Source organism: Stylophora pistillata, chromosome 14 (assembly GCF_964205215.1).
Source record: "Stylophora pistillata chromosome 14, jaStyPist1.2, whole genome shotgun sequence".
Taxonomy (NCBI): Eukaryota; Metazoa; Cnidaria; class Anthozoa; order Scleractinia; family Pocilloporidae; genus Stylophora; species Stylophora pistillata.
Window position 1 is genome coordinate 4,147,119 of NC_142532.1, and position 21,848 is coordinate 4,168,966.

The following is a 21,848-nucleotide window of genomic DNA, read 5'->3' on the forward strand; positions in this document are numbered from 1 at the left end:
CATATACAGGCTTGGCTACCAAGGTTTCAAAACCGCTAGCAAGACATTTTTGAAACTTCTCCACTCTAGATGTGTTTTGCAAGCAAAAGTGATATAATTTACCGCAGATTGATCTTATCTTCGTTTTTCTCGAAAGGATGGGGTGATGTAAAAGTCTATGAACGCCTGTTAGAAGCTCGCAAGACCGTGACTGATAGAGAAAAATGTCACAAACTGATTTCTTCAAGCTATCCTGTTGAATTGAACAAGTCATCGACTAAGGAATCATTTTACATCGCCGAGGGACACTTCACATCACCTCTAGCCAAGTATTTCCCAGATTTATTACCTAAAGAAAGTGAAAAAGCTCACTTTCAGGTCATTGTTCCCAGAAAATGGCCAAAAAATGGACAAAAACCGGCGTGTCTGCATCTCGCCGGAACTGGTGACCATTTCTTCTGGCGACGAAGAAACCTCATGGCGAAACCTTTGGCGAAGCAATATGGTATTGCGTCGTTGCTTTTAGAAAATCCATTTTATGGCATGAGGAAACCGAAAAATCAACTTCGATCCAGCCTCCTGCACGTCGTAGATTTGTTTGTCATGGGAGCAGCACTGATTTTAGAATCACTTGTTCTCCTGAAGTGGTGTGAAAGGCAAGGTTATGGTCCATTGGGAATTACAGGAATTTCCATGGGTGGACACATGGCATCACTTGCCTGCACTGCCTGGCCTAAACCACTGGCTATTGTACCTTGTCTTTCTTGGAGTACAGCATCTTGTGTCTTTACAGAGGTAGTTTGTAAAGAATTATGAAGAATTATTTGGATTATGTGTAGCGATTAGGGGGGCATTGGGGTCTATTGAAAAGAACAAAACTGTAGACAAAATCATCCAAAACTGCAAAACTGCTAATAAGTTTGATCAAAACCGAAAACCATGTGCAAAACCATGCAGTGGTGATAGATGGAGCATAGAAGAGAAACTGGAACCCAAAAAGGAAAAACTGAAAACCACATTGGATACCAAATCTGAAAATCCATCAGTAATTCTGACGAAAACTGCGATGAACACCAAAACCAAAACTAGATCTTTAAAAACAGTCAAAACCTCAAAACTGAAAAATCCCAATCCCCCCCCCCCCCCTAGGTGATTTATTTTGCACATATGATTCCTTCATCTTTACGCCTGGTTTTCATTTGTGGTGAAAATCCTAGGCTATGTGCAAATTTGTTGTTTCCTGCTCGTCCCAGATCTTTTAACAACCAAAAATTGAAATCTTAGAGATCCCCAACTGGCTCAGATGGTCAGTGACAAATCAGGAAATTGGGAATGTTTTTATTTTCCTGTGGCTTTCCAGAATTCTGCCATCATTTTTGAAAACTTCAATTTTCATTGTCAGTTATGTCTGCCATAGACTAGACCAACACTCGGGGTCTTTAAATTAAATTGAGGAGAAATGTATGGTCAGACATTCTAGTCTTCTCAGTTCAGAACAACAAGCCACAGACCCCGTCTCTGCATCTTCCTTATACTGGTTAGTAGGAGATGCCATGCACCTCTCGCAACAGTTGGGAACGTAGCTCCCAGTGTAGTGGTCTGGTCTTGTTTCTAAATTGGGGGCATCTGCTGTATTGTAAACTGCTTAATTTGGTGTGGACAAATTCTCCTGCGAAGTGTTATACAGGGTATTAGAGCATTCATATTATGGAGAATGCACTAATTGATGATCATCAATACTATCAAATGTAATAATAATAATAATAATAATAACTTAATATTTATATTGCACAAATTTACATGTGGATATGATCAAATGCACATCACAACACTTTTCTGAGGACTTTGGCTGGACTGCATCAGCAGTTTACAAACAATCGAAGGAAACTTATTTGAAGATGCCCCCCCTCCCCCCCCCCAATTCCCAGTAAACAGGCCAGACCAGATCACAGTAATCTGGTGAGTGGGTTCTTTAACGTCCTCTGCCTAACCAAATGAACTAATTAATAGATGCAGGAGACGGGACGTATGGTTTATTCATCCTTATCCGAGAAGACTAGAATGTCTATCCATTTCTTGATATTATAGAGAGATAGCACATTCTCCTCAGTTATTTTAAGACCTCGAGTGTTGGTCTGGCCGGGGCTTGAACCATGGACCTCGACCTCCCACAAGACAGTCCAGTGCTCTAACCAATTGAGCTAACGGGGAGATCATGGGTATAAACGAAAATAATAACCAATGTAAGATAATCCTGATTTGCACGATCCTTCGCAGTAAAGCACTATTTGAGCAATAGTGAAAATCAGACCAGAAAAAAATTTCAGGCCTGTACGGGATTCAAACCACTGACCTCTGCGATACTAGTGCAGCGCTCTACCAATTGAGCTAACAAGCCAACTGGGAGCAGGCCATCAAATTAATTCGATATAAACCCGTAGATGATAAATCAAACAACAACAAACATATGAAACATAATCGAATGTATATCGAATTAATTTGATGGCCTGCTCCCAGTTGGCTTGTTAGCTCAATTGGTAGAGCACTGCACTAGTATTGCAGAGGTCAGCGGTTCGAATCCCGTACAGGCCTGAAATTTTTTTCAGGTCTGATTTTCACTATTGCTCAAATAGTGCTTTACTGCGAAGGATCGTGCACATATACGTTTCATAACCGCAGTTCATACATATGTTTCATATATTTGTTGTTGTATAATCCTGATTGTTACACAAATTCTCCTCATCAACATCTTAGGAAATGTATAGAGAACAGTACAGAGAATATAGATACTGAAAATAACTTTTTTTTGTCCTTGCTTTCTAGGGCGTGATGAGCCGGGCATGTTCTTGGAATACTCTAGAGAAACAGCTTTCAAATGAAGACTACAGGAATCGTTTGTTAGATTATGTCCCTCTTAGTGGAAACATGTTTACCAAATTTGATGATGATGATCTAACCAAGAGCTCCATAAATAATTATTCTGATATGAACTCTTTATCTCAATCTTTTCTGGAAAGGAAGAGGGAAAATCTGGATAAAAGTGGATTTCAAACACTTACCCTTAAACAAGAGGATATTTTCAATGGTTTGAAAACCAACATTTTTGAAAACTTGCCATCAGTGTTAAGAAATATCAAACTAACAGAAGGTTTACCAGCAAAACAGTCAACTTTAGATTTTATGAACTTCGTTATGGATGAAGAAACACATCTAAGGAATTTTCCTCCACCTGTTGATCCAAGCTTGGTTCATTTTGTGGTAGCAAAAAACGATGCTTACATACCACGTAGCAATCATTCAAGTCCATCTAACATCTGGCCTGGGTGTACTGTGGAATACATAAACAGTGGTCATGTTGGAGGAACACTAAACCATCAAGATGTATTCAGAAGAGTAATTTGGGACACTTTAGGAAAACTTTCATGATGATTTGTATTGTACCACAATTATGTTTTTTTCTATGCTCTTTGTTGGGTAAAACCATAGCTTAATTTAGTTTAACATAGTTTTCATAATGACCCTTTCATGCCCAAGGTCTTTTATGTAATTCTCCTTCTGTCTTCCATACAATTCTACTGATGTTAGTTTGGAGAACTTGATATCAGATCAACTAATATTCCACTTAGTGATATTTTTCTTTTATTTTCATCACTTGTTTGCATGATATTGTACAAGAAAAAAATTGTCTCGGTCATTTATACATGTAGGAGTTAAGAGTTCACTTACACAATTTGTGGTAGAGAAAGGTGATACATGGGACAGAAATTATAAATAGATTGATGACAATAATTATTTAACAATTTTACTCAGCAGTCACCAGGAAAAATATTTTATTTTGGGGCTGGCAAAAAAGGTGTTAAGTAGATCTGTATAATTTTTACAATATATGTGTTATCATAGATGTGGTTGAATTACAGATGGGACAGTTTTCTAGATTTTAGCATATTTATGGTCTTCATTTGAAAATATTTCAGTTTTGTGTGGTTAAGGTTCTTTTCCTTTTCTTTTGATGCATTGTAAGAAAGATGTTTCCTTAGGATAATAGCATGTTATTGATGACACTCAGATTAACATTTATTTAAATAAATAAATTAAGGTGTTTCTCGAAGAATTTTAATGTCTTAAACCACAATGCAAACTCTGGTATTTTTGAAGAGAGAAAACGTCTCTTTAAGATTGACTAGCATCTAATTTCTCCTTACAATATCACCCCTGAATCACACATTAAGGTCAGGAGAATAAAGAAAATGATTACCACCTGAAGAAGCTCTTGATTGTTAAACAAATTCTCCTTGTCAGCACCTTAGGAAATGTTAGAGAACAGTATGGAGAATTATCCTTTTGTGGTTCATAAATTTCTCTGGTTTAAATGCACTTCTTTCCTTTATGAATTTTTTATTGTATTTTCTTGTAAGTTTTATGGAAAACCAGTTGTCCTACATGTTAGATAGGGAGCTTTTTCAGATTAACAGGGAAAAATTAATGCGAATTTCTGTTTCCTAAGTAAATTTTAGTTATCTTTTGTGCGTGAAATAAAAATGAATTGGGATAAAGGCCTCACTGATTTTTGAATATCGTGCAGATGATTTGTAATCTAACGCTATTATTACCATTTATGGGATAATTGAGCTAAATTGTTGAATGTTGTTTATGACACTAAAAGTACATTTGATACCTTGTATGTTTATTGAAAGCAAATTAGTCTGTTGCCCTTTCACCTTATTTGGTTATGTTAACCATTCCATAGAATCACTTAATTCAAAATCTTTCTGACAGTCATAAGATCAAAGATAACATCAAAAGTTATTTTGTCAAATGAATTTTCCTACATTATGTAAATTTTGTAGAACCTGATTTAAAAGTTTCAGAATGGACATTCAGTTTCAAACAGACACAATTCATGTAAATCAGTGGTGAAAGAAAATGTAGACAGATTAGGGCAGGAAGCTTAGTTTGTATTTTTAGACAGATTTAATTAACTCAGCTGTCTTGTTATGCTTAGTGGAGCAAATCAAATGACGTTGCATCATCACTCAAACTTACTCAGTCATTTGTTTGTTTACATGTCTGGAAATCTTTTACAATTAAATCTCCAATCTTTACTTTTTCTTCTTACTTACATTTTCACGAAGCATCTTCATTGCACAGAATACTTGAAAGTTCTTAATCACCAAACATGGTCCTTAATTTTCTAGCCATGTCTGTTTGTAAATGTAATGTGTGGGACAGATATCTAGTGTGTACATTTTCACAAATTTGAGTTACTGTCAGAGGACAACAAAAATGAATGTTTTTTTTTAAAGCTATTGTTTTCTGTGGTATTTCAGTGAGATATTCTTGTTAAAAATTTAACAATAGCCTGAGATTAGAATCTATTAAGGCATATGGACATGATTTATAAATCTTGTCTATAATAATTAAAACACAAGCAGACTCTATGCTACAGGTTTCAAAATAACTTATCAAATATTCTGTGGTTTCAAGATTTTCAGGGATGTATCAAAAAAATTTGTGTTATCTTGACAAAATATTTGGTGAGAAAACAAGAAGTAAATGGTGGATAATGATTGTCACATATTATAAAACAAAAGTAGCTATTTGCAGTAAAAGTGAATGTTTCAGCTGATGATTTCTTTGACTGAAGACCTCCATTTTAACACAAACTTAAAATAAATTGAAGGTGTAATAAGTAGCTGTTGCTACTTATTTTTTCTTAATTATTCAAGTATTTATCTAAACCAGAAAGCAGAAGGAATTTATAAACCCCCTTTTTTCACAGATGTTTTTCTGCCTTTTTGCTAAAGAGGAAAAAAAAAAATTAGAAAAATGATGGGAACAGAAAAAATGATAAGCAGTTGACTAAGCAAGAAGATATTGGGAAATAATTTGGTGGAAACTGAAATCTGTACGAAGTTGCTTTTCCATTCCTTTTATGTAGAAAGCACAAAACCATTTAGAAAGTTTGGAATAGTATTTATTTTTAGGTCTTTACAAAATCTCCAGTGGTTACCTTGTGAAAAATTTTATCCAGGAATTCTTATAATGCAAATCACATGATGTTTTTGTGGAAAAAAAAACATAAAAATGACCACAAATGATCAAAATTTTCAAAATACTGCATGGCAAGGAATTTTATTCATTAACGGTGTAACTCCCAAAATCTGATCGCTAATTCTCCCCTTAAGCTGCCACGTATTTCCTCTGAATTAGTTGAGTGAGATCGAGATAACTTCTACCTGATGAGTTTGAGTATTCTCATTACTGTTTGCAGGATAAAGTATGGATAATGTAGGGAGAAGTTTCATTTTAATCACTGCTGGGAGTGATAAGGGTTAATAAACAACTCATGAAGTATCAGAAGTTCTTTCTCTTGTGACACCTGCCATTTGTTTTTCTACACCCTGTAGGGATGCACACTGCCTTGCGAAATGAATTGAAATAAGAACTGGATAAGGTTTGAAAAGAAAATTCAATCGTAAGTTAATTGTTAGAATTTAAAGCGCCGTGCTTCGATGGATTATAAGAAATTTCCAATAAATGAAGACAAGAAACTATTTCTTTGTTAAAAATTGCACTTGGATAGATTCCCCACCGGAAGTGCTTTAACAGTGTAACGCCATGCCTTATATGGTAATGGTATCCCAATCTGGGGGCGGTGCTCATTCGCTCATGCAAGTCAAAAAACGAAACTCTTCTGCATTGCAGTGCGGAAAATTATCTCTAACTACCTCTCCAAATCATGGCAGACGAGAAACCTAATCTTGCGGAGGTCTCGGATTTTGATTCCTCCAAACTTAAACATGTGAAGACCGTGGAAAAGAATACTCTTCCATCCAGCGAAAGTAAGAAAGCGTTCTTTTATTACAGCTAGACGTCCCTTCTGCACCACCGAAGAATTTTGTAATAGTTCCTTCTTGAGGAAACAAACGATTTAACGCTAATATTTGAGCTGTTCTGTGAATGTCAAGAGCTTAGCTTAGTTCTAGAAGCATTATTTAGTAGATAGGTAGGCATATTTTTACACACTAAGGTTTTCGAAGCGACGAAAATTGGAGATTGCTATCGCCACGTATTGCTTCCTCGTGCTCAGAGTTATTCTTTGCAGAGGTTTCGGGTTTGCATTTTAATTTGGAACTACGAACGAACTTTCTGTCTAAAAATTTTCAATTATTTTGAATGTTGCAGCTGTGAAACAGGAGCTTCAGCCCGACGAGTTTCCAGATCGTTCAGAAGTGAAGAATTTCGACCAGTCAAAATTGAAGAAAGCCCACACTGAGGAAAAGAACCCACTCCCTTCGAAAGAGAGTATGTTGGTTTCTTCTTAAACACACAGGACTTTGCTCATTTCAGTGTCTGTTAATTTTTTAAAACCCCGAGTGAGCTAACCCAACGTTGTCATGTAAAATTTAAAGTGAGTATTAACGCCGTATTATTAAATCGCAGCAATCGCTGAGGAACAGCGCACTGCCCCGTTCTCTGGGGTGGAAGTTTTCAATAAGGATCTACTAAAACACGTGGAAACTACAGAAAAGAAACCTCCACTTCCAACACCCCAAGGTACTGACAACTTTTGTAAATTTCGGGCGTAAGGCCAGGTAAAAATACGTTTTTGCGCTCGAAGAATTATAAATATTAATTCACGTTATCGAAATTTTTATTGTGTTTGTTGCGTAGCTAGTTCGTTTTTTCGTTATCAGTAGAACGGAAACCTTCTCTATTTTTCGTCACGTACTTGCAAGGAAGACAATGAATTGTGTTTAAACTCATCTTGAATTGTTTTACGCTCGAAGTAGACTACGTGCGTTACAAATTTGCGTGTTGTTAATCATATGTTTATGAACCCTTCCCTCTGACGTACGCTTGTTTTGCATTTGAAAGTTAGGATTAATTGACCTAGGGTCGCTTTTTATTCTTCTAGTTTCGGAACACCGGAAATAGCGCACATGTCTGCTGACTCTGCTTTTTGTTTTCATGTTCGTATCGTAGCAGACGCTCAGTAAGTCAAAGAGTTATTATTAACAGCGGTGGCCTACTGTTTTCTTGCACGTAACCTCACAAAAGTTGCCCCGAGGCGTAGAATTAAACCTAAACCTAAAATTAGGTACATTCGCGAGTCGTTAAGTATTCTAAAACTGTACCAAAATTTTTCTTTTAACATTCAATCGTGTTGAGGCGTTGCGTGGTATTTTATTATTCAAAATCCTCCAGGCAACATAACTGCAATATTTATTACTTGTCCAATATATTTGTTTCGTTGCCCCCTTTGTAAATATTAATTTACATATGGCAGGTAACTTGATCCCAGACTAAGCCAAATTTCACTTCCAGAATTCCTAATTACCATACTTGAGATCTAACACTTTGATGATTGTTTCAATCATGATGAATGTTTTTGTATTTATTGTGGTTACTTGTTTTGAATTGACATTTGGAGTTAAAAACAGAAAATTTTACTCCCATATTTGGTCATAAGTAGGTTCTTCACTAACATTATTTTATCAAGATATCCTAGTTAAAAAATTCTGAATAATTTATTGCCTTGATGTGGTGAGACAATTAAACTTTTCTCCCACAGGAATAGATGTATTGTAATGCAAAGATTCCTGAAGTTGCTGTGTCATGTAATATATTTGTATTCATAAAAAAAGGAAATTCAAACTAAATGATATTGGAAATATTTAAAAAGAAATTTGAAAATTATGATGATTGTAGCTTACAACTTGGATGTAGTGGAATGAAAGCTAAAGATCATTTTCTGAGAGTAAGCAGTGGATGAAAAAAATTTTTGTTGAGAGTGTTTCAATACCTTTTAAGATAGACCGGTTCACGCTCTTGAGTGCATGCTGGGTAATTAGGGCAAGCAAATCCAAAATGGCGGACACGCTCGGCTACACTCTTTTGCTTGATCTGAATACTTAATGAATATCGGCTTTGTTTCAGAACTGGTCGCAATTTTTAGTATTGACAGTTCAAGATAAAAGTCACAGCTACATTTTGAGCTCTGTATTTTCGATTTTAATGCGTCAAAAAATAAGATATATAATGGTTAACTACCGATGTTGTGTTGGAGGTTGTAACAACGACTCAAGATATCCAAAAAAGATAGTGAAACGGTCACATGTCGAAAATCTTCGCTGGCATTTTATTCCGAAGGATCCAAAGAAAAGAGCCCAATGGATTGCCAGCATATCCAAAGGACTTGTTGGATTCGAACCCGGCAACTACAAGACTGTTTGTTCGAATCACTTTCAATATGGAAAGCCAACGTACTCCTCACCAACTCCAACTTTGTATATGGTGCCAAGTGACTCTAACAAACCTTCACCCAAGAAAAGAAAGCTTGTGGCAAGACACGAAGTTGTCTCTACTGCTGAGGCATCCAATAACTCAAGCTTCAAAGAAGAAGGAACTCAATGCTTGATAATAAATCCGCTAACATACGGAAGTATGAAGTTTGCTGATTTAACAACAGAGCAAGATGTCCAGCGTTTCACTGGATTCCCTAACGTAGAAACATTTCAATTGATGTTTAATACACTCTTTGAAAAAGCCATGTGTATGCACTACTGGAAAGGAGACAAAGAAAGTGCTTTGAAGGACACCACCAAGCCCAGGTCAAATAATGTACAGAGAGCTCTAACCTTGGAGCAAGAGTTTTTGCTAACCATGATGCGAATCAAGCTAGGACTCTTTGTATTTGATCTGGCTTTAAGGTTCAAAGTTTCCGAGGCGACTGTCAGCTCTGTCTTTACCACTTGGGTTAAGCTGATGTCTAAAGAATTAAAGTGGATGATTTCCTGGCCAGATAGGTATTTAATTCAAAGAAATATGCCTGATATGTTTCGACGATATTACAGAAAGTGTAGAGTCATCATTGACTGCACAGAACTATTCTCTGAAACCCCATCAAGCTTAGAGAATGCGGCAATGTGTTGGTCAAATTACAAACAACACTACACGTTAAAGTTTTTGATAGGGATAACACCAAATGGCCACATATCATTTGTCTCTGAGACCTTCTGTGGGAGGTCATCTGATGTTTTTATTGTAGAAAACAGTGGTTTCTTAAACTATCTTCAGCCACATGACCAAGTTATGGCAGACAGGGGATTCAAGATTCATGACCTGTTAGCATACTACCAATGTTCTCTAACAATTCCACCCTCCAAGCATTCCAATCTCCAGATGTCAGGTGCTGATGTTAGGAACACATCACTTATTGCTAATGTACGGATTTATGTCGAGCAGGCTATCAAGCGAATTAAAGACTTTGCTATGTTAAAGCAAGAAATTCCCATTAGCATTCTTTCCCATTTGGATGACATAATCATCATTTGTGCAGCAATATGTAATATGAAAAAGCCTTTGAGTACATAGATTTCATTTCATCAATTATGTTTGCATTTTGTACCAGTCCAAAATGTTCCCATTCAATTTTCTCACAGGTTATAAGCTATGGTAGTCAAGTTTATTTACACATCTTCTAGAATACAATTCCTTTATGGAATTACACAAACATGTTTGTATATAGCTACAACAATGTTCAAACAATAACTTTGAAACTTTAGTAATACTAAATACTATAATGTTTTGGTTTCATCCGCACTATTTTGTACTATTTAGTAGTTTGTTGAGGTCATATTGCTTCCACTCTATAATTTTAATCATTATCTATTGCTTGTTCATTGCAAAATCTGCAAATGAATGTTGATTCTTGTTCAAAATTTGAGCAGGCCCAGTGAAACCATAGCATACAACATTCACACTGAACACTGTTTTCATCATCACATTCAATTTCATCTGGCTCAAGACAGGGTTTTTCACAGACAGCACAATAATAAATAGGCCTAGTACCTAGCAACACCCTAGCAACATAAGTCTTGAAAAAAATTGTTAGATTTGGTATGATATCTTGCCACAGTTTTAAATCAAACTCAATAATTTCAATATGAGCACCACTAAGTGGAGTCCAAACAACAAAAAAGGTTTTAGGACATCCTGTTAGGGCCATTTGTCCTTGTATCTGGTAATAATAACTGTGGGTTCTCTTGAGCATGATATTCCCATTCACTAATTCTAGATAAGTTGTATTGTTCCAATGCTCATCAAATTTCATGTCTGCAAGTGAGTATGGACATTTATACTCAATACAAGAATGACCACAGCAATCGCAGTGAAAAATACCATCTGGGGTAGCTCCCACAAAAGGGTAAGTTTTAGATATAAACAAGCCACAAGTCTGAAGCTTTGCATTTTTGTGTTTTTTGGATTCTTGTGCAAAGAATGATGCAGCAGCATCTCTCTCATGTTCTCTTCCCCATTTAATGGCAGGTATCATTGACAGATCGGTACAATCTAAAATTCGCTCAAGAAGAGGTGTTACTTTGCAATTTGGCTTTCTTTTTCTAAGAATTGTTTTTGTCTTTGTGTATACTTCATGAAAATGAGATGCAGTTATTCTACCTTTTCTTTGCTCTTTCCATATACTGGAGTTAGCCTGATCCCTTGTGGCCTTTTCTAATTCTTTAATGCTACTGTCATTGAAAGATAATTGTTCCAGAAATTGTCTCACTAATTCATCAGCATCTACACCATTGTTTTTAGAGGATATATCATCAGCTATAATTTGTAGTGATGGGGGAACATCATCAGAAGTTGGTGGTGCATATGAAATATGGATGACAGCATCAGGATTTATGTTTCGAAGAGAAGCTAGAAACTTTTGCTTGCTTTCTTCGGTAACAACCCTCAAGGATTCTGGCCGAGGATCAAAGTTCTGTTTTTCCTTGCTATTAATAGCATAACTTGGGTTTTCTTTGACTACCTTGTGGCTTTGGAACACCATGTCCTTTAATTTCATGGGTTGGATGTCTTTCTTGCTAGTATTATTCCACACACATGCCTTATCTGTGCAGGAAGGATCTGTGAAACCTTTCTGGTTGGCAAACTCAACTTTATATAAAAGGGCTATGACATGATTACAGCACTGACTGTATCCAGCTGTACAGCTACAATATGCCCCAAGAATTTCACCGGGAGATTTACAAATTATCCACACTTTATGAGGTTCTTCGCGAATTCTTTGAGATGGAGTGACAGATGCAAACAACAGAACTTTGTCTTGTCCATGAATTGTTTTTGAGTATACAGTGTGCACAAAACCACTTTTAAAGTATGAATACGCTTTTCTGATTTTATATTGACCAATATAGTCAGTGTCGAAAGCTTTTTTTCCAAGTATAAACGAGAATATTTGACCAATGTTTGTATGCGGCCACTTTGTTACACAGTCCTCCCAATCGACCATGGATAACGGATCCTTTATACCGCATGTGCGTAGTAGTTCTACATGTTCATTTTGTAGTGACTTGGCTTGGCTTTCGGCCGAATCTCGAATAGGCGTTTTATGTTCAAAAGCTACCAAAGCACGAGCAGCAAGATCCGAGTGTGTCCCTCCAGAGGGCAAACCTCGCTGTTTAAGATAAAACTGCAATTCCCCACATGAAAGTTCCAAAAAATCTTCGAGGTGCGTGGCCATGATCGTGTTGTTGGGATATTGAACTGTCAACGACTTTTGAGCGAGATGGCAATAACATAAAGAGCTCAAAATGTAGCTGTGACTTCTATATTGAACTATAAGTATTCAGATCGAGCAAAAGAGTGTTGTTCGTATCCGCCATTTTGGATTTGCTTGCCCTAATTACCCAGCATGCACTCAAGAGCGTGAACCGGTCTATTGCCATGACTGTTGGCTATAAATGAGTAAACCCTTAATCTCTTATCATCTCAACCCTCTGACCCCCGGGGGTGACCAAGATGTAATTTCTCCTTACAATATCAATATGATATCATGCAGTCAAGTGCTGAGAATAAAGAAAAAATATCAAGGAGAGAAATATGAAATGATCCAATAACAAATTCTCCAAAATACTTATTTAAGTATAATATGACAGACAGTGAGAGGAATTATTAATGAGATTTTTGGAGCAAAAGGTAAAACATGGAGCTTCTCCTGACATTATAAATACCCAATCCAGATGTTGAGAATATATTGACTCATCAGTTTGAGCGAGTAGGTCCCAAATTCTCTGAAGTAATTTTAAAGAAATGTCTTTGGCCTTTAAGAAACATATGAGCATTCTCAAATTTGACAACATCATTCAAGGTGAAGAGTGTCCGTGTATCCTCATGTGATAAGCTGATCTGAAAGAACTGTTGCCTTTTTATTACCAAGAGTTGGTTCATGTTTAGTTTTCACATTTTATATTGAGTCAAGGATCCACAAAGAAAGATTGGAGAGCACAAGAGAAGTGTTAGAGTTACTTAAGGTGCATAATAATAGCCCCGAACTCAGTGAGCACCTCTATGAAATTATAACAGCCACACTGAACTTTGAACATCACTGTTGGGTACATTCAGATATTACACATACTGAGGAGCTTCCAAATGTAATTTTTTTCGCTTTTTCTTAAGAGCTTCGTGAAGAGATGCGGCCTGAAAAACTCCCAGATGTTTCTGAGGTGGCAAAGTTTGATGCATCAAAACTGAAACATGTTGATACAAAGGAAAGCAATGTTCTCCCCACCAAAGAAGGTAAATGAACTGGAATGATGCAGGTATCTCCCTATACTATCAGAACTTCATTCATGCAGCACACTGGTGGAAATTAAGTGTGTATTGTTTTTTACTGTTGGGCAATGGTTTTTGTAAAGTGTAAATTTGGAGGTCACCATCATAACAAAATCAAGAGCCACAATGGTACTTTAGCAGTAGATTTGGGTTTTTTATAGGGTATGCTTTTCATTATCTACACATAATGGCTCTTACACTTAAAACAACAGTAGATAAGTTAATTCTACTAACCTCGCAATAAATGCTAGGAGTGGAGTTAAACTGAGATGCCAGGTATACCCCTGTCTGTGGAGATTGGGAAAAGAATAAATAAATAGGATCCTCCTAACCTGTTAACTCCCTTGAGTGACCAAGACAGAATTTCTCCTTGCAATGTCAATATAATAATGTGCAGATAAGTGACAAGATTATTAGTTGATCCAATACTGAATTCTCCAAACTAACATCATGAGAATTGTATAGGAGACAGTAAGGAGGATTGCTAATGAGATCATGGGAGTGAAAGGGTTAAGTGGTTAGCAGGGATTTCATTAGAAGCCAGCATCCGGCAAATTCCAGTGGCTACTCTCCACAACGGCCATTTCACCTTCCAGTTTTCGTGTGTTTTTAGGAAAACATTCAATATAATAATTCTAAAGGTGACTTTGTTGATATTTTGCCTCCTTTTTGGTTGTTGGGTGATTTTTGTGACAAGTTCTAACAGTTCAATCAACAGCACAATCAGTTCACTGTGTGCCATGTTGAGTGGATAGAAGAGAAAGACTGGTGACAAATCTGCCTTGATTAATGCTAAACTGTCTTCTGCCAACTTGTGTCCTAATATATGCCTACTTCTGCAATAATTGAAATCCCTGGGTTAGGAAACTTCTGAAATGGTCAAAACATGGATTATTAGAGAGAGAGAGAGTGAAATAGCAAATTGTGATGGTAAAATTTTTCTTCTGTAGTTATCGCAGAGGAATCTGTTGAATCAAGAGCTGAAGTGAAGAGTTTTGACAAAGGTGCTCTGAAACATGTGGAGACCGATGAAAAGAAGTATCTACCCACTGCGCAAGGTACATTTTACTTTATCAATTTTCTGGCATGTTGCAGTGAGTGGCACAACCTCATCACCCATTCTCTTCATTCTGAAATGAGTGATTTGAGAGCAAGCTCCTTACTGTAATTGCACAATCAGATTATTGATACCTTAAATTTCTAATGTTATGATTTCAGATCTCACTGCAGAGAGAATGCCCCCTCCATCCAAACGGCCAGACCGTTCAGAGGTGCTACAGTTTGACCAAAATAAGTTGCAACATGTGCCTATCACAGAAAAAGTTGTTCTGCCGACTCAACAAGGTATTTGTGATTTCATGATAGAACTAAGTCTTAAAGGGAAGCCTAAATTCATATGAGGAGTTTTGCCCTTAGGGTAGGGGTGTGAAAAACTGGGAAACAAGCTTTCAAATGACCTACTTCAGTTTGATGTCATTTATGATGATAATAATAATAATAATAATAATAATAATAATAATGATGATGATGTACAGTATTTATAGAGTGCTAATTCCCAATAGTCCAAAAGCACTTTACATGATAGAAATAACATAAGAAATATCCCACAAAATAAACCTACAACTACAAAATTACATCATCTTATAAAAACATAATTATTCTATACATTTATACTTTTATTTCCTTTCTCTTCAGACATTCATGACGAAACTGTAAGTTCCAGAGCAGAAGTTAAATCATTTGACAAGAGTCAATTGAAACATGTTGAAACCAAAGAGGATAATACATTACCTGGAGCAGGAGGTACGCACTGCTGTGTATTTCTCATAGCTTTAGCTCTAAGAATTTCATCATTTTCTAATCAGTAAATATTAGCCTGTTGATATGTTGTTTCTCATCAGCCTTTTGGTTTAGAGTGTGGTGATAGTGCAAGGAGAAATTACTTACTAGTCACTCCTGGTTGTGAAAGATCTGATTGTTAATTCTCCACTCTAGCTGCTACACATTTTGTAGTAAACTCACCATCCCCCAGTTAGCTCCATTGGTTAGAGTGCCGGGTTGTGTTGTGTGGGAGGTCGAGGGTTTGTGCCCCGGCCGGACCAATACTCATGGTCTTAAAATAACCGAGAAGAATTTGCTATCTTTCTATGATATCAAGAAATGGATAGATATTCTAGTCTTCTCGGATAAGGACGAATAAACCGTAGTCCCCGTCTCCTGCAGGGCTAGGGGTAGGAAACGTTAATTTCCCAGGCAGGAGATTACTGTGGGATGGGTGGGTGTTATTATTTCACAGCACCCCATTTAAACTAGCAATTTGCTAAACTGGCCTACCCTGTATAAATATTCGTAAATACATATAACTTGGTGTTAGATCATGATAACAACTTCTACCAGATACAATTGAGTATTCTCCTAACCTGTTTGCTGGATGATGTTTGGAGATTCCAAGGAAGAGTTACTAGTTAATCACTTCAGAGAGTTAAGGGTTAAGTTCTGATTCTAGAATCTATTCACTCGAAGAAAATTAATTGGATCATCATTATCTTGTTACCATGCAGATATCCGAGCAGAGCTGATGCCTGATGTACTGCCTGATCGTTCAGAAGTAACAAAGTTTGATCAGTCAAAGCTTAAACATGTGAACACCACAGAGAAAGTACTGCTTCCATCACAAGATGGTGAGGCTGATATTTGTTACAGTGCAGCTAAGTTCACTCAAACAAAATTAATAAAAGTACATTTTAAGAAACAGAAAATTAGTGCAACTAAATTCAGTGTGTGTCATTTAGACGGCTCAGGACCAACTCAAGCTAAGATTATAAGAATGAATAAAGGCTGATAGTTTCGAAAGAAACTGTTTGGGGCTGCGTCGGTGGGAGTAACGAAATAATTTGGATATATCAACAAAGTTGAAATGGTAAATTGGCCACCGTAATGATTACAAAAGCTGACGTTTTGATCATTAGCCTTTCATCAGAGCGAATGGACGACGAAGGGCTAACGCCGACGAAGGGCTAACGCTCGAAACGTCAGCTTTTGTAATCATTACGGTGGCCAATTTACCATTTCAACTTTGTTGATATATCCTAAGATTATAAGAACTTAGTTGCAATTCATTAGTTGCATCCTGGGAGTGGTTTGGTGAGATTTGGCTTAGTGGATCCAGCCAGTCTTTTCCCTTTGAAATCTTGGGAAGAAGAGGGTTGAAAGTGAAATTTGGAGTCCTGGAAAAATCAATCTGACTCGTGGAAAAGTCCTTGAAATTTGTTTCAGAAAATAGGTACAGACCTCTCAGAAATTGGTAAAGAGAATTCTTGCTGTTTCATCTTTTCATATGACTCGGCATAATTATTTTGTTTTCTTAGACATCAAGGTGGAAACGATTGAGTCACGAGCAGAAGTTAAGACTTTTGATCACAGCAAGCTCAAGCACGTAGAGACAAATGAAAAAGTAACATTACCAGGAGTTGGAGGTTAGTTTGGTTGTTATTTTTGATTGCCAGATGTAAAGATGCGTCGGGCTTGACACTAACTTTTCAACTTACTAGCCAAGTGACAACTTAGATGTTATGACAATTTCAGTTTGTTTACTAACCAAACTGGCTCGCCAGTGGAAATCAAAAACCACTTGCCAAAACTGAATTTCTACTTGTCTGCACCATTAGTGTTGAGCCCTGATGCACATTACTTAATTTATTGTTTCTTCTGTCCACTTTTTAGACATTGTGGCAGAATTGAGGCCAAATGAACTTCCGGACCGCTCAGCTGTGGCATCGTTTGATCAGTCCAAACTGAAACATGTCGAGACCCAACAGAAGGAAGTTTTACCGACAAAATCAGGTGCCGTAACAGTTTGAACCCTTTACATCCTATCATGTGATCAGTATGCAAGTTCTATATAATACTGTTTCTATGCAATTTTAATGGCACTTGCTAGGACAGAGCTTGATATCAGGTGCATTTGTGAATAAAGATTTCACTTTTGTGACTAAAATTTTTCTATTGGTAGCGATTTTGCAACACTTTTACAGCCTACCTTATAAATAAATTATATTTAACAGCCTTGTGTCCTACTTGTTACTGGTTGCTGTAGTTTTATGCAAGAAATCCTGCGAAATTCAAGTTAAATGTTGTGACTTTTATCATTGATTTCTTGCTGAGAAACCTATTGTCGGGGCACTTTTTCAGAAACTAGGTTGTGCAACACTCATGAAATTTCTAGGAAATCTTCATTTATAATTTCCAGTTCCAGTAAAGGTTGTTTAGTTTTGTGATTAAAATTTTCCAACTTGCGACTAAATTTAAGGAATTGCTCGCAAATTGCGATCGAGAATTTTTTTTTGAATTTCAAGCCCTGAAGGAGAATTTCTCTAACACTCAAGAGCTTCTTGAGTTGGAAATCATTTACTGTATTCTTTTGATCTTTAATGTTTGATTCAGGGGTGGTACTGTCTGGAGGAATTAGATGCGTGTCACTGCCAAGCAGAAAAGGGTTAAGATCAGCTGTACGTTGCCACAAAAATTTCTCATGCCGCTAAGGAAATGAATTTTTTATCTCCATGGCTGTTCTTTTGTAACTTCTTTTATTTTTCATTTGTCAGTAATCGAAGAAGAGAAGACGAACTCCAGAGCTGAAGTTAAATCATTTGACAAGTCGAAACTGAAGCATGTTGAAACAGAAGAGAAAAACCCAACGCCCACTGCACAAACGTTGAGAGAGGAATTGATCCCAGACAAGTTACCTGACAAAGCAGCAGAGTTAAAGGAAATTGAAGGATTTGATGTGTCAAAGAAACTGAAACATGTTGAAACTCAGGACAAGACCCATCTTCCTACCAAGGAAGGTATGTGTACAGTATTTTTTGACAGCATGGGGGAAGTTGTAAGTACAGTATATGAAAGTACCGTAACAGATGTTAAGGGAACAGGGGGGTAAGTTTTTAAAGAAACTGTAGTGTTGCATTTGTGGGGGGTATTACAAGATAAAAATAAAGGTTAAGTCTGTTTACGAGCCAATGGCCCATCGGGCTGGCGCTTAACTACGGTTTCTGTAGCATGAAGCGACTAGGAGTACTTCTACTCCCCCTGGATGGGATGCTAGTCCATCGCAGGGTTACCCCCCAGCATTAAATTTGTCAGTACCCATTTATACACCTGGGTGAAGAAAGGAACTGTGAGAGTAAAGTGTCTTGCCTAAGAACACAGCACAATGTCCCAGCCATGGCTCGAACCCGGACCATGCGATCTGGGGTCAAGCGCACCAAACATGAAGTCACTGTGCCCCCACTATTACAAGATACTTGATTAAATAAATTGGCTATCTTAAAGAGTTTCTTAAGCTGGTGTTTTGAGTGTTGAAATCTGGAATTACATTGGATTTGCTTTGGCTTTTGTTGTTGATTGGTCTTGAAAACCAGCATCTGTTTCTCAACAGACCAGAATCGGTCTAAAACCAACTTCAAGAAGGTAATCCACATTGTCTATCACTTCCAACACTGCTACTTTGCCCTGGTCGCAGAAGTGTGTCTTCGTCTTCCATACTACTTCTTTGGCTGCGAAAAACTGGGGAAAGTAGTTTAAATTACACCCTAACATCAGTATGCATAATTTATTACACAACTCGGGCAGTCAGAGGGCCAATAACTAAAATCAACCAATCAAAATGCTCTATTGCCGGTCAATATTCTCTAAGTATTGGACCAGGCACTGTCCCGAATGGTCCCGAATGACACTGCTCTTATGTCCCTCTGAACTTCAGTTGTATAATAAATCTCTTATTCACAAAGCTTGCTTGGGACCGTACTGGAAGAATATCGGCCCTTGGTCCATACTGTCAAGACCTCGGGCCGATATTCTCCCAGTACGGCCCTCGCGCTTGGTTAATAAGATATATATATTCTCCGTACTGTTCTCATTACGCATCCTATGGTGCTGTCAGGGAGAATGTGTTCAACATTCGAGAGCTTTTTTAGTTGGTGATCATTTCCTTTATTCTTGTGACCTTAATGTTTTATTCAGGGGGGATATTGTAAGGAGAAATTAGGTGTTAGTCACTGGCCTTGAGAGGTTAAAGTGTTAAATTGTCTTCCAGGGTTAATTTGTTTAGTGATAAAAGCAATTCTGTCAATTTTCTAACAGAAATCAACGAAGAAGCAACCGAGACAAGAGCTGAAGTGAAAACCTTTGACCAGTCTAAGCTGAAGCACGTCGAACCTCAGGAGAAAAATACACTTCCTAAACAATCAGGCAAGTGTGCTTTGTTCTGAGAGATGAAACGATTTGATTGACAGATGCCAATAAACTGATCATCATTTTGAATTTTAAATCAAGGCGGTATTGTTACCAAATCACTCTGAAGCTTCTTGATCACATGTTTGAACTTCTCTGTGAAAATAAAACTGTGCTGTCCTAGGGAAGCTTTTGCGAGTGAGAGCACTAATTAAGCACAGGTTACTTCAAGAAAATGTTGAATGCATTTATTATAGGATATTTAAGCAGTTGTAAAAGCACTGAGCACTCAGTTGATTGTGCTGAAGTGGTAAAATTGTGAACTTTTGCATGAGTTTAGATGTCAGTGATTATTCTGCACTCAGATTCATACAGTGAGGCAAGAGGTAGCTACATGGTGACAACTTACACCGTGTGGTAGCTCAAGAATAGCAAAAGAACAGCATTAGCTCAGGCAGATGAAACCAGTTTGTAGTATTCACATGTTTTTGTTGTTGGTCTTTGAGAGAAAAGTGTGTTGTTGCTGGATTGTTGGAGTTTGATGCACAGATTTGGGAAGAGTAACTAAAAGTTCCCAGGAAAAATTTAGTGTCTAGCTTTTGCTATCACATCAAATTTGAATCCTCTGGTCAAGAATTGGATGAAAATGTCTCACATGCTGGTATGAGTGTGAACTAGTTACTGTTATTGCAATCGTGTCAATTATTATTAAATGCTCTCTACAGATTGGAGTAAATTTCTAAGAGGGAAATAATTTTGAAACTCCTAAAGTTCTATATTTTGGATTACAGGTTACATTTATTAAAATGAACAGATTATTTTAAATGGGAAAGGAACTTATTTTATATTTAAAAAAATTAAATTAAAGACTTTCTAAGATTTATAAAAAGTTGATTAATATAATTGAATAAATGGCGGTTATTATCCGAAAAGGTTATTGATATGCATGTTTGTAAACGGAATTCCCTCGTAAAATAAAGTTGCTCGATTGTTGAGTCCGACATGTGTCAGCGTGTTTTCTTGTGATGTAGCCAGTTTAGTGAGAAATCTCTAGTTTAGCTAGCCTACCTTCTTCTGGGAGAGACTCCATCGTCACAGAAAACTTCTAACGCTATAGCAGAGATTTTGGCTTTGTGTTGTAATTTTTTTAGATATGACTTATCTCTCATTGAACAAAAATTCGAATAGAAAATCAAGTTCTCCATGGTTTCCCACTCTCCTTTCTTTTTTCCTTTCTATTCTCTTCTCTTCCATTTTCCCTCGCTTCCTTATGTTGAATTTAACGAGCAAGCAGTCTCTGTTAACAAACATTTGTTGAGTGTTTCCGAAGTACTACGACGAAAAAAACGATCACTGCGGGTTCACTGAATTCTCGTATTACGATCCTGACACGAACGGTCACGACTTTGCATGCTACGATCACGTGCCTCTGACGTCAACCAAGACCATGAAGCTTTAACTTCGGTTCTAAAACGCAGTGTTGTTATCAATAATACTTATTTTAATGATAAATACGCTGATAGTGGTCTTGTATGAATTTTAATTAGACATTCAAGAGGAGAAAGCAGCTTCCTGAAGAGTGATCCTCAGTAATTCGTACCCAGTGCACCGTAGCTGGACTATGTTCACGGTCAAAGCGGAACACTATGGACAATTCAATTACAGGAACTTTTCTAGCTCACCCTTTTATAGTGGAAATTCTGATATATTCTGCATAATATCTTGGTCTCGGTTTATATATGCGCTAATTAGTGAAGACTTTTGTATAACAGAGACATTTTCCAAGGAGATAAATAAATTTGTAAGTCAGAGTAGCTTCAATTATGATTAAATTGTTACGAGGTAAAGCTTTACTGACTCGTCTGTATCCTGCTCTTTAGATTTAGAGCAAGCTTCCATCGATTGTCAAAAGTAATTCGAGATGGCATTGGTTTCAACCAATCAGATACAAAACTAAAACCAATCACGACTTGGGTCACCCGCGTTTTCCCGCGGTTTAGGCACTTTGC

General features: G+C 37.1%; 2 protein-coding genes across 2 annotated transcripts; both read left to right on the plus strand.

The window, feature by feature from the left end:
• The first annotated feature begins 13 nt into the window (after positions 1–13).
• On the plus strand, positions 14–3,544 carry LOC111328201 (cardiolipin-specific deacylase, mitochondrial). The gene is made up of 2 exons (XM_022932585.2): positions 14–774; positions 2,803–3,544. Exons 1-2 carry the CDS (start codon positions 70–72, stop codon positions 3,403–3,405), a joined length of 1,308 nt encoding a protein of 435 aa, XP_022788320.1. The 5' UTR covers positions 14–69; the 3' UTR covers positions 3,406–3,544.
• Positions 3,545–6,635: 3,091 nt separating this feature from the next.
• On the plus strand, positions 6,636–21,686 carry LOC111328160 (uncharacterized). Its single transcript, XM_022932534.2, has 13 exons — positions 6,636–6,821; positions 7,165–7,284; positions 7,423–7,536; positions 13,453–13,572; positions 14,559–14,666; positions 14,827–14,952; positions 15,304–15,411; positions 16,170–16,289; positions 16,977–17,084; positions 17,332–17,451; positions 18,213–18,455; positions 19,750–19,857; positions 21,387–21,686. The coding sequence occupies exons 1-13, from the start codon at positions 6,719–6,721 to the stop codon at positions 21,413–21,415; spliced, it is 1,527 nt and encodes a 508-aa protein (XP_022788269.1). The 5' UTR covers positions 6,636–6,718; the 3' UTR covers positions 21,416–21,686.
• The last annotated feature ends 162 nt before the right edge of the window (positions 21,687–21,848 follow it).

Bases quoted from the DNA above. Each gene is read 5' to 3' on its own strand.
- LOC111328201 (XM_022932585.2), top strand. From the start codon at position 70: ATGTGTTTTGCAAGCAAAAGTGATATAATTTACCGCAGATTGATCTTA. The intron at 775-2,802 runs GTAGTTTGTAAA...CTTGCTTTCTAG, and splicing joins CATCTTGTGTCTTTACAGAG to GGCGTGATGAGCCGGGCATG.
- LOC111328160 (XM_022932534.2), top strand. From the start codon at position 6,719: ATGGCAGACGAGAAACCTAATCTTGCGGAGGTCTCGGATTTTGATTCC. The intron at 7,537-13,452 runs GTACTGACAACT...CTTTTTCTTAAG, and splicing joins TCCACTTCCAACACCCCAAG to AGCTTCGTGAAGAGATGCGG. The intron at 14,953-15,303 runs GTATTTGTGATT...CTTTCTCTTCAG, and splicing joins TGTTCTGCCGACTCAACAAG to ACATTCATGACGAAACTGTA.